Source organism: Oncorhynchus tshawytscha, linkage group LG10 (genome assembly GCF_018296145.1).
Source record: "Oncorhynchus tshawytscha isolate Ot180627B linkage group LG10, Otsh_v2.0, whole genome shotgun sequence".
NCBI lineage: Eukaryota > Metazoa > Chordata > Actinopteri > Salmoniformes > Salmonidae > Oncorhynchus > Oncorhynchus tshawytscha.
Window position 1 is genome coordinate 16,930,887 of NC_056438.1, and position 13,432 is coordinate 16,944,318.

The following is a 13,432-nucleotide window of genomic DNA, read 5'->3' on the forward strand; positions in this document are numbered from 1 at the left end:
GCTCTATCACTCCAAGACCCCAAACATTGACAAACATTTGACCAAAACATTACTACTACTACATACTTCTCTTCTGTACTGTACCCTACTCTACTGGACTCTACTGTACTGTACCCTACTCTACTGGACTCCATTGTACTGTACCCTACTTTATTGTACTGTACCCTACTCTATTGTACTCTACTGTACCCTTATTTACTATACTGTACCCTAATCTTCTGTACTCCATTGTACTGTACCCTACTCTACTGTACTGTACCCTACTCTATTGTACTCTACTGTACCCTTATTTACTATACTGTACCCTACTCTTCTGTACTCTATTGTACTGTACCCTACTCTATTGTACTGCGCTCTACTGAACTGTACCCTACTCTATTGTACTCTACTGAACTGTACCCTACACTATTGTACTGTGCTCTATTGTACTGTACCCTGCACTATTGTACTGTGCTCTACTGAACTGTAACTTACTCTATTGTACTGTGCTCTACTGAACTGTACCCTACTCTATTGTACTATGCTCTACTGTACTGTACCCTACTCTATTGTACTGTACTCCACAGAACTGTACCCAAATCTATTGTACAGTACTCTGCTGATATATACCCTACTATTTTGTACTGTGCTCTCCTGTACTGGACCCTACTCTCCTGAACTGTACCCTACTCTACTGTGCTCTTTTGAACTGTACTATACTGTTCTCTAATTTAATGTTTTGCTCTACTGAACTGTACCCTATTCTATTGTACTATGCTCTACTGAACTGTAACCTACTCTATTGTACTGTGCTCTACTGAACTGTACCCTACTCTATATTCTGTGCTCTACTGAACTGTACCCTATTCTACTGTACTGTACTGTACTGTACTGTACTGTACTGTACCCTACTCTATTGTGCTGTGCTCTACTGAACTATACCCTACTCTATTGCACTGTGCTCTGCTCTACTGTGCCCTACTCTTTTGTACTGTGCTCTACTGAATTGTACCCTACTCTATTGTACTGTGCTCCACTGTACTGTACTCTACTGTACTCTAATTGAATGTTTTGCACTGTGCTCTACTGAACTGGACCCTTCTCTATTGTACTGTACTCTAGTGAACTGGAACCTACTCTATTGTACTGTGCTCAACTGAACTGTACCCTACTCTATTGTACTTTGCTCTACTGAACTATACCCACCTCTACTGTACCCTACTCTATTGTACTCTGCTCAACTGTACTGTATCCTAATCTATTGCACTGTACCCTAATCTACTGAACTGTTCCCTGCTCTATTGTATTGGTTATCTTATGCTTGTGTGCGGCTTCTCGGCCATGGAAACCCATATCTTGAAGCTCCCGACTAACATTTATTGTGCTGAGTTTGCTTCTAGAGGCAGTTTGGAATGCAGTAGTTAGTGTTTCAACGGAGGACAGACAATTTTTACACGCTCCGCACTTCAGCACTCGGCGGTCCCATTCTGTGTGCTTGTGTGGCCTACCATATTGCAGCCGTTGTTGCTCCTAGACGTTTCCACTTCACAATAACAGCACTTACAGTTGACCGGGTTAGCTCTATCATGGCAGAAATCTGACAAACTGACTTGTTAGACAGGTGGCATCCTATGACAGTGTCACATTGAAAGTCACTGAGCTCTTCAAGTAAGGCCATTCTACTGCCAATGTTTGTCTATGGAGAGTGCATGGCTGTGTGCTTGATTTTATACACATGTCAGCAACGGGTGTGGCTGAAAAAGCAGAATCCACTAATTTGAAAGGGTGTCCACATACTTTTGCATATATAGTTTATATGTCTAAAATTATAGTTACTGTATTACTTACTGAAGTCAGATCCTAATTTGGAAAGATTGTTGCTCTGACTGCATTTGCCTTTATATGCATTTATGTCAATTCTAACTGAATGGAGTCAACATATGTAAAATATACTTTTATCACAATGTTACAGCATCAGCTGAATTACCAGACAGGTATCCAGATGTTTTGTGCATTATTTTCACAGCTCTTCCCAAAACTACTCTGACTGTGAAGCCAAACCCTGCATACACTGGAGAGAAAGTCACTCTGAAGTGTTCAGTGACGTATGACAGTAGATGGAACTATCAGGGGTACAAAGACTGGAATTATAATGTAGTGTCCCAGTCTGTCAGACACACTATAACAGGAAACACCCTCACCATCAGTAGAGCTGCTGAGTCTGACCAGGGTCTCTACTGGTGTGAAGGGAACAGAGTGTCTAGACCCACATCTTCACAACCAGGTGATCCTGTCACTCTCACTGTAGAAGGTGAGTTACTTTGTGTTTTTTGTCATAAAGATGGACACTATTTATATTGTGTCAGAATTCTTCGTTAAAGTATTGGGACAGTGTTGTTCTGTGAAGTCTCCAAACTCCAAAGCAATAACAAACATATTGTTAAATAAGTTTAGTACAGAGTAATTGTTTATATACACACTGTATTTCTATTGAAAGGATTCTGTCCTGTACACTGACTCCTAAACTTCATGTTTGAACATAAAGGAAAACATTTATATAGAGGTTTCATCTTTGTATCTGTGCCATTATGGTGTCTGTTACAACACGGGCAGCACATCTACATGTTAATGTTGCATGTGCCATAATCTACCAACTGAGTTACAGAGGACCACCATGTGGGTTGTGGACACTTCAGGAAAAAGAGTAGAGTATTGAGATGCATAGACAACAGGGGGGTTCCAACCCTCCAAGACCCCAAACATTGACAAACATTTGACCAAAACATTACTACTACTACATACTTCTCTTCTGTACTGAACCCTACTCTACTGTACTACATGGTACTGTACCCTTCTCTATTGTACTCTACTGTACTGTACCCTACTATACTGTACTGTACCCTACTCTACTGTACTCCACTGTACTGTACACTACTCTATTGTACTCTACTGTACCCGTATTTACTATACTGTACCCTACTCTTCTGTACTCTATTGTACTGTACCATACTCTATTGTACTGTGCTCTACTGAACTGTACCCTACTCTATTGTACTGTACTCTACTGAACTGTACCCTACTCTATTGTACTCTACTGAACTGTACCCTACTCTATTGCACTGTGCTCTACTGTACTCTACCCTGCACTATTGTACTGTGCTCTACTGAACTGTAACTTACTCTATTGTACTGTACTCTACTGAACTGTACCGTACTCTATTGTACTCTACTGAACTGTACCCTACTCTATTGTACTGTGCTCTACTGTACTGTACCCTACTCTATTGTACTGCAATCCACAGAACTGTACCCAAATCTATTGTACTGTACTCTGCTGATATATACCCTACTATTTTGTACTGTGCTCTCCTGTACTGTACCCTACTCTACTGTGCTCTTCTGAACTGTACTATACTGTTCTCTAATTTAATGTTTTGCCCTGTGCTCTACTGAACTGTACCCTATTCTATTGTACTATGCTCTACTGAACTGTACCCTACTCTTTGTACTGTGCTCTACTGAACTGTACCCTACTCTATATTCTGTGCTCTACTGAACTGTACCCTATTCTACTGTGCTGTACTGTACCCTACTCTATTGTGCTGTGCTCTACTGTGCCCTACTCTTTTGTACTGTACTCTGCTGATATATACCCTACTATTTTGTACTGTGCTCTCCTGTACTGTACCCTACTCTACTGTGCTCTCCTGTACTGTACCCTACTCTACTGTGCTCTTCTGAACTGTACTATACTGTTCTCTAATTTAATGTTTTGCCCTGTGCTCTACTGAACTGTACCCTACTCTTTGTACTGTGCTCTACTGAACTGTACCCTACTCTATATTCTGTGCTCTACTGAACTGTACCCTATTCTACTGTACTGTACTGTACTGTACCCTACTCTATTGTGCTGTGCTCTACTGTGCCCTACTCTTTTGTACTGTGCTCTACTGAATTGTACCCTACTCTATTGTACTGTGCTCTACTGTGCTGTACTCTACTGTACTCTAATTGAATGTTTTGCACTGTGCTCTACTGAACTGTAACTTACTCTATTGTACTGTACTCTACTGAACTGTACCCTACTCTATTGTACTGTGCTCTACTGTACTGTACCCTACTCTATTGTACTGTACTCCACAGAACTGTACCCAAATCTATTGTACTGTACTCTGCTGATATATACCCTACTATTTTGTACTGTGCTCTCCTGTACTGTACCCTACTCTACTGTGCTCTTCTGAACTGTACTATACTGTTCTCTAATTTAATGTTTTGCCCTGTGCTCTACTGAACTGTACCCTATTCTATTGTACTATGCTCTACTGAACTGTACCCTACTCTATTGTACTGTGCTCTACTGAACTCCACCCTATTCTATTATACTCTCCTGAACTGTACCCTACTCTACTGTGCTCTTCTGAACTGTACTATACTGTTCTCTAATTTAATGTTTTGCCCTGTGCTCTACTGAACTGTACCCTATTCTATTGTACTATGCTCTACTGAACTGTACCCTACTCTATTGTACTGTGCTCTACTGAACTGTACCCTACTCTATATTCTGTGCTCTACTGAACTGTACCCTATTCTACTGTACTGTTCTGTACTGTACTGTACCCTACTCTATTGTGCTGTGCTCTACTGAACTATACCCTACTCTATTGCACTGTGCTCTGCTCTACTGTGCCCTACTCTTTTGTAGTGGGCTCTACTGAATTGTACCCTACTCTATTGTACTGTGCTCCACTGTACTGTACTCTACTGTACTCTAATTGAATGTTTTGCACTGTGCTCTACTGAACTGGACCCTTCTCTATTGTACTGTACTCAACTGAACTGTACCCTACTCTATTGTACTGTACTGTACTCTACTGTACTGTACCCTACTCTATTGTACTGTACACTACTTTACTGTACCCTACTCTACTGTACCCTACTATATTGTACTGTGCTCTACTGAACTATACCCTATTATTTTGTACTGTGCTCTCCTGTACTGTATCCTACTCTATTGTACTGTGCTCTACTGAACTCCACCCTATTCTATTATACTCTACTGTACTGTACCCTACTATATTGTACTGTGCTCTACTGAACTATACCCTATTATTTTGTACTGTGCTCTCCTGTACTGTATCCTACTCTATTGTACTGTGCTCTACTGAACTCCACCCTATTCTATTATACTCTACTGAACTGCACCCTACTCTATTGTACTGTACTCTACTGAACTGTACCCTATTCTATTGTACTGTGCTCCTGTGAACTGTACTCTACTGTACTCTAATTTAATGTTTTGCACTGTGCTCTACTGAACTGGACCCTACTCTATTGTACTGTACTCTAGTGAACTGTACCCTACTCTATTGTACTGTGCTCAACTGAACTGTACCCTACTCTACTGTACTGTACGCTACTCTACTGTACTCCACTGTACTGTACACTACTCTATTGTACTCTTCTGTACCCTTATTTACTATCCTGTACCCTACTCTTCTGTACTCTATTGTACTGTACCCTACTCTATTGTACTGTACTGTACTCTACTGTACTGTACCCTACTCTATTGCACTGTGCTCCACTGTACTCTACGCTATTCTATTGTACTCTACTGAACTGTACCCTACTCTATTGTACTGTACTGTACTCTACTGTACTGTACCCTACTCTATTGTACTGTACTGTACTCTACTGAACTGTACCCTACTCTATTGTACTGTACTGTACTCTACTGTACTCTACCCTACTCTATTGTACTGTACACTACTTTACTGTACCCTACTCTACTGTACCCTACTATATTGTACTGTGCTCTACTGAACTATACCCTATTATTTTGTACTGTGCTCTCCTGTACTGTATCCTACTCTATTGTACTGTGCTCTACTGAACTCCACCCTATTCTATTATACTCTACTGTACTGTACCCTACTATATTGTACTGTGCTCTACTGAACTATACCCTATTATTTGTACTGTGCTCTCCTGTACTGTATCCTACTCTATTGTACTGTGCTCTACTGAACTCCACCCTATTCTATTATACTCTACTGTACTGTACCCTACTCTATTGTACTGTGCTCCACTGTACTCTACGCTATTCTATTGTACTGTGCTCCTGTGAACTGTACTCTACTGTACTCTAATTTAATGTTTTGCACTGTGCTCTACTGAACTGGACCCTACTCTATTGTACTGTACTCTAGTGAACTGTACCCTACTCTATTGTACTGTACTCTAGTGAACTGTACCCTACTCTATTGTACTGTGCTCAACTGAACTGTACCCTACTCTACTGTACTGTACGCTACTCTACTGTACTCCACTGTACTGTACACTACTCTATTGTACTCTTCTGTACCCTTATTTACTATCCTGTACCCTACTCTTCTGTACTCTATTGTACTGTACCCTACTCTATTGTACTGTACTGTACTCTACTGTACTGTACCCTACTCTATTGTACTGTACTCTACTTTACTGTACCCTACTCTACTGTACCCTACTATATTGTACTGTGCTCTACTGAACTATACCCTATTATTTTGTACTGTGCTCTCCTGTACTGTATCCTACTCTATTGTACTGTGCTCTACTGAACTCCACCCTATTCTATTATACTCTACTGTACTGTACCCTACTCTATTGTACTGTGCTCTACTGAACTATACCCTACTCTATTGCACTGTGCTCCACTGTACTCTACGCTATTCTATTGTACTCTACTGAACTGTACCCTACTCTATTGTACTGTACTGTACTCTACTGTACTGTACCCTACTCTATTGTACTGTACTGTACTCTACTGAACTGTACCCTACTCTATTGTACTGTACTGTACTCTACTGTACTCTACCCTACTCTATTGTACTGTACACTACTTTACTGTACCCTACTCTACTGTACCCTACTATATTGTACTGTGCTCTACTGAACTATACCCTATTATTTTGTACTGTGCTCTCCTGTACTGTATCCTACTCTATTGTACTGTGCTCTACTGAACTCCACCCTATTCTATTATACTCTACTGTACTGTACCCTACTATATTGTACTGTGCTCTACTGAACTATACCCTATTATTTGTACTGTGCTCTCCTGTACTGTATCCTACTCTATTGTACTGTGCTCTACTGAACTCCACCCTATTCTATTATACTCTACTGTACTGTACCCTACTCTATTGTACTGTGCTCCACTGTACTCTACGCTATTCTATTGTACTGTGCTCCTGTGAACTGTACTCTACTGTACTCTAATTTAATGTTTTGCACTGTGCTCTACTGAACTGGACCCTACTCTATTGTACTGTACTCTAGTGAACTGTACCCTACTCTATTGTACTGTACTCTAGTGAACTGTACCCTACTCTATTGTACTGTACTCTAGTGAACTGGACCCTACTCTATTGTACTGTACTCTAGTGAACTGTACCCTACTCTATTGTACTGTGCTCAACTGAACTGTACCCTACTCTACTGTACTGTACGCTACTCTACTGTACTCTACTGTACTGTACACTACTCTATTGTACTCTTCTGTACCCTTATTTACTATACTGTACCCTACTCTTCTGTACTCTATTGTACTGTACCCTACTCTATTGTACTGTACTGTACTCTACTGTACTGTACCCTACTCTATTGTACTGTACTCTACTTTACTGTACCCTACTCTACTGTACCCTACTATATTGTACTGTGCTCTACTGAACTATACCCTATTATTTTGTACTGTGCTCTCCTGTACTGTATCCTACTCTATTGTACTGTGCTCTACTGAACTCCACCCTATTCTATTATACTCTACTGTACTGTACCCTACTCTATTGCACTGTGCTCCACTGTACTGTACCCTATTCTATTGTACTGTACTCTACTGAACTGTACCCTATTCTATTGTACTGTACTCTACTGAACTGTACCCTATTCTATTGTACTGTGCTCCTGTGAACTGTACTCTACTGTACTCTAATTGAATGTTTTGCACTGTGCTCTACTGAACTGGACCCTACTCTATTGTACTGTGCTCTACTGAACTGTACCCTACTCTATTGTACTGTACTCTAGTGAACTGTACCATACTCTATTGTACTGTACTCTAGTGAACTGTACCCTACTCTATTGTACTGTACTCTATTATACTGTACCCTGCACTGTTGTACTGTGCTCTACTGAACTGTACCCTACTCTATTGTACTGTGCTCTACTGTACTGTACCCTACTCTATTGTACTGTACTCCACAGAACTGTACCCTACTCTATTGTATTGTACTCCACAGAACTGTACCCACATCTATTGTACTGTACTCTGCTGATATATACCCTACTATTTTGTACTGTACTCTCCTGTACTGTACCCTACTCTCCTGAACTGTACCCTACTCTACTGTGCTCTTCTGAACTGTACTATACTGTTCTCTAATTTAATGTTTTGCCCTGTGCTCTACTGAACTGTACCCTATTCTATTATACTATGCTCTACTGAACTGTAACCTACTCTATTGTACTGTGCTCTACTGAACTGTACCCTACTCTATATTCTGTGCTCTACTGAACTGTACCCTATTCTACTGTATTCTACTGTACTGTACTGTACCCTACTCTATTGTGCTGTGCTCTACTGAACTATACCCTACTCTATTGCACTGTGCTCTGCTCTACTGTGCCCTACGCTTTTGTACTGTGCTCTACTGAATTGTACCCTACTCTATTGTACTGTGCTCCACTGTACTGTACTCTACTCTATTGTACTGTACTCTACTGAACCGTACCCTACTCTATTGTACTCTACTGAACTGTACCCTACTCTATTGTACTGTGCTCTATTGTACTGTACCCTGCACTATTGTACTGTGCTCTACTGAACTGTAACTTACTCTATTGTACTGTATTCTACTGAACTGTACCCTACTCTATTGTACTGTGCTCCTGTGAACTGTACTCTACTGTACTCTAATTGAATGTTTTGCACTGTGCTCTACTGAACTGTACCCTACTCTATTGTACTGTACTCTAGTGAACTGTACCATACTCTATTGTACTGTACTCTAGTGAACTGGACCCTACTCTATTGTACTGTACTCTAGTGAACTGTACCCTGCACTGTTGTACTGTACTCTACTGAACTGTACCCTACTCTATTGTACTGTACTCTAGTGAACTGTACCCTACTCTATTGTACTGTGCTCTACTGAACTGGACCCTACTCCCGACGAACATTGATTTAGCTGAGTTTGCTTCTAGAGGCAGTTTGGAATGCAGTAGTTAGTGTTTCAATGGAGGACAGACCATTTTTACGCGCTCCGCACTTCAGCACTCGGCGGTCCCGTTCTGTGCGCTTGTGTGGCCTACCATATTGCAGCCGTTGTTGCTCCTAGACATTTCCACTGACAAACTGACTTGTTAGACAGGTGGCATCCTATGACGGTGTCACATTGAAAGTCACTGAGCTCTTCAGTAAGGCCATTCTACTGCCAATGTTTGTCTATGGAGAGTGCATGGCTGTGTGCCTGATTTTATACACATGTCAGCAACGGGTGTGGCTGAAAAAGCAGAATCCACTCATTTGAAAGTGTGTCCACATACTTTTGCATATATAGTTTATATGTCTAAAATAATAGTTACCGTACTACTTACTGAAGTCAGATCCTACTTTGGAAAGATTGTTGCTCTGACTGCATTCGTCTTTATATAAATGTATGTCAATTCTAACTGAATGGAGTCAACATATGTAAAATATACTTTTATCACAATGTTACAGCATCACTGAATTACCAGACAGGTATCCAGATGTTTTGTGCTTATTTTCACAGCTCTTCCCAAAACTACTCTGACTGTGAAGCCAAACCCTGCATTCACTGGAGAGACAGTTACTCTGATGTGTTCAGTGACGTATGCCAGTAGATGGAACTATCAGTGGTACAAAGACAGGAATTATAATGTAGTGTCCCAGTCTGTCAGACACACTATAACAGGAAACACCCTCACCATCAGTAGAGCTGCTGAGTCTGACCAGGGTCTCTACTGGTGTGAAGGGAACAGAGTGTCTAGACCCACATCTTCACAACCAGGTGATCCTGTCACTCTCACTGTAGAAGGTCAGTTACTTTGTGTTTTTGTCATAAAGATGGACACTATTTATATTGTGTCAGAATTCTTCGTTAAAGTATTGGGACAGTGTTGTTCTGTGAAGTCTCCAAACTCCAAAGCAATAACAAACATATTGTTAAATAAGTTTAGTACAGAGTAATTGTTTATACACACACTGTATTTCTATTGAGAGGAGTCTGTACTGTACACTGACTCCTAAACTTCATGTTTGAACATAAAGGAAAACATTTATTTTGAGGTTTCATCTTTGTATCTGTGCCATTATGGTGTCTGTTACAACACAAGCAGGACATCGACATGTTAATGTTGCATGTGCCATAATCTACCAACTGTGTTACAGAGGATCACCATGTGGGTTGTGGACACTTCAGGAAAAAGAGTAGAGTATTGAGATGCATAGACAACAGGGGGGTTCCAACCCTCCAAGACCCCAAACATTGACATCTATTTGACCAAAACATTACTACTACTACTACATACTTCTCTACTGTACCCTGCTCTATTGTACTGTGCTCTACTGAACTGTACCCTACTCTATTGTACTCTAGTGTACTGTACAATACTCTATTGTACTCTACTGTACTGTACCCTACTCTATTGTACTGTACTCTAGTGAACTGTACCATACTCTATTGTACTGTACTCTAGTGAACTGACCCTACTCTATTGGACCCTACTCTATTGTACTGTACTCTAGTGAACTGTACCCTGCACTGTTGTACTGTACTCTACTGAACTGTACCCTACTCTATTGTACTGTACTCTAGTGAACTGTACCCTGCACTGTTGTACTGTACTCTAGTGAACTGTACCCTACTCTATTGTACTGTGCTCTACTGAACTGGACCCTACTCTATTGTACTGTACTCTAGTGAACTGGACCCTACTCTATTGTACTGTACTCTAGTGAACTGCACCCTACTCTATTGTACTGTGCTCAACTGAACTGTACCCTACTCTACTGTACTGTACCCTACTCTACTGTACTCCACTGTACTGTACACTACTCTATTGTACTCTTCTGTACCCTTATTTACTATACTGTACCCTACTCTTCTGTACTCTATTGTACTGTACCCTACTCTATTGTACTCTGCTCAACTGTACTGTATCCTACTCTATTGCACTGTACCCTAATCTACTGAACTGTTCCCTGCTCTATTGTATTGGTTATCTTATGCTTGTGTGCGGCTTCTCGGCCATGGAAACCCATGTCATGAAGCTCCCGACGAACATTGATTTAGCTGAGTTTGCTCCTAGAGGCAGTTTGGAATGCAGTAGTTAGTGTTTCAATGGAGGACAGACCATTTTTACGCGCTCCGCACTTCAGCACTCGGCGGTCCCGTTCTGTGCGCTTGTGTGGCCTACCATATTGCAGCCGTTGTTGCTCCTAGACATTTCCACTTTAACAGCACTTACAGTTGACCGGGTTAGCTCTATCATGGCAGAAATCTGACAAACTGACTTGTTAGACAGGTGGCATCCTATGACGGTGTCACATTGAAAGTCACTGAGCTCTTCAGTAAGGCCATTCTACTGCCAATGTTTGTCTATGGAGAGTGCATGGCTGTGTGCCTGATTTTATACACATGTCAGCAACGGGTGTGGCTGAAAAAGCAGAATCCACTCATTTGAAAGTGTGTCCACATACTTTTGCATATATAGTTTATATGTCTAAAATAATAGTTACCGTACTACTTACTGAAGTCAGATCCTACTTTGGAAAGATTGTTGCTCTGACTGCATTCGTCTTTATATAAATGTATGTCAATTCTAACTGAATGGAGTCAACATATGTAAAATATACTTTTATCACAATGTTACAGCATCAGCTGAATTACCAGACAGGTATCCAGATGTTTTGTGCTTATTTTCACAGCTCTTCCCAAAACTACTCTGACTGTGAAGCCAAACCCTGCATTCACTGGAGAGACAGTTACTCTGATGTGTTCAGTGACGTATGCCAGTAGATGGAACTATCAGTGGTACAAAGACAGGAATTATAATGTAGTGTCCCAGTCTGTCAGACACACTATAACAGGAAACACCCTCACCATCAGTAGAGCTGCTGAGTCTGACCAGGGTCTCTACTGGTGTGAAGGGAACAGAGTGTCTAGACCCACATCTTCACAACCAGGTGATCCTGTCACTCTCACTGTAGAAGGTCAGTTACTTTGTGTTTTTGTCATAAAGATGGACACTATTTATATTGTGTCAGAATTCTTCGTTAAAGTATTGGGACAGTGTTGTTCTGTGAAGTCTCCAAACTCCAAAGCAATAACAAACATATTGTTAAATAAGTTTAGTACAGAGTAATTGTTTATACACACACTGTATTTCTATTGAGAGGAGTCTGTACTGTACACTGACTCCTAAACTTCATGTTTGAACATAAAGGAAAACATTTATTTTGAGGTTTCATCTTTGTATCTGTGCCATTATGGTGTCTGTTACAACACAAGCAGGACATCGACATGTTAATGTTGCATGTGCCATAATCTACCAACTGTGTTACAGAGGATCACCATGTGGGTTGTGGACACTTCAGGAAAAAGAGTAGAGTATTGAGATGCATAGACAACAGGGGGGTTCCAACCCTCCAAGACCCCAAACATTGACATCTATTTGACCAAAACATTACTACTACTACTACATACTTCTCTACTGTACCCTGCTCTATTGTACTGTGCTCTACTGAACTGTACCCTACTCTATTGTACTCTAGTGTACTGTACAATACTCTATTGTACTCTACTGTACTGTACCCTACTCTATTGTACTGTACTCTAGTGAACTGTACCATACTCTATTGTACTGTACTCTAGTGAACTGGACCCTACTCTATTGTACTGTACTCTAGTGAACTGTACCCTGCACTGTTGTACTGTACTCTACTGAACTGTACCCTACTCTATTGTACTGTACTCTAGTGAACTGTACCCTGCACTGTTGTACTGTACTCTAGTGAACTGTACCCTACTCTATTGTACTGTGCTCTACTGAACTGGACCCTACTCTATTGTACTGTACTCTAGTGAACTGGACCCTACTCTATTGTACTGTACTCTAGTGAACTGCACCCTACTCTATTGTACTGTGCTCAACTGAACTGTACCCTACTCTACTGTACTGTACCCTACTCTACTGTACTCCACTGTACTGTACACTACTCTATTGTACTCTTCTGTACCCTTATTTACTATACTGTACCCTACTCTTCTGTACTCTATTGTACTGTACCCTACTCTATTGTACTCTGCTCAACTGTACTGTATCCTACTCTATTGCACTGTACCCTAATCTACTGAACTGTTCCCTGCTCTATTGTATTGGTTAT

General features: G+C 40.8%; 2 protein-coding genes across 18 annotated transcripts in view; both read left to right on the plus strand.

Moving 5' to 3' along the window:
* Nucleotides 1-13,432, plus strand: part of LOC112259872 (Fc receptor-like protein 5) — a 237,826-nt gene that overhangs the window by 209,604 nt on the left and 14,790 nt on the right. The gene's annotated exons all lie outside the window — the stretch shown is intronic.
* The window catches only part of LOC112260979 (basement membrane-specific heparan sulfate proteoglycan core protein), a 203,310-nt gene that overhangs the window by 172,763 nt on the left and 17,115 nt on the right, over nucleotides 1-13,432 (plus strand). For all 10 annotated transcript variants that reach the window (XM_042328227.1, XM_042328220.1, XM_042328223.1 and 7 more), the window contains 3 exons: nucleotides 2,006-2,290; nucleotides 9,798-10,082; nucleotides 11,975-12,259. In XM_042328227.1, coding sequence (XP_042184161.1) covers nucleotides 2,006-2,290; nucleotides 9,798-10,082; nucleotides 11,975-12,259 — 855 coding nt within the window. The remainder of the gene's footprint in view (nucleotides 1-2,005; nucleotides 2,291-9,797; nucleotides 10,083-11,974; nucleotides 12,260-13,432) is intronic.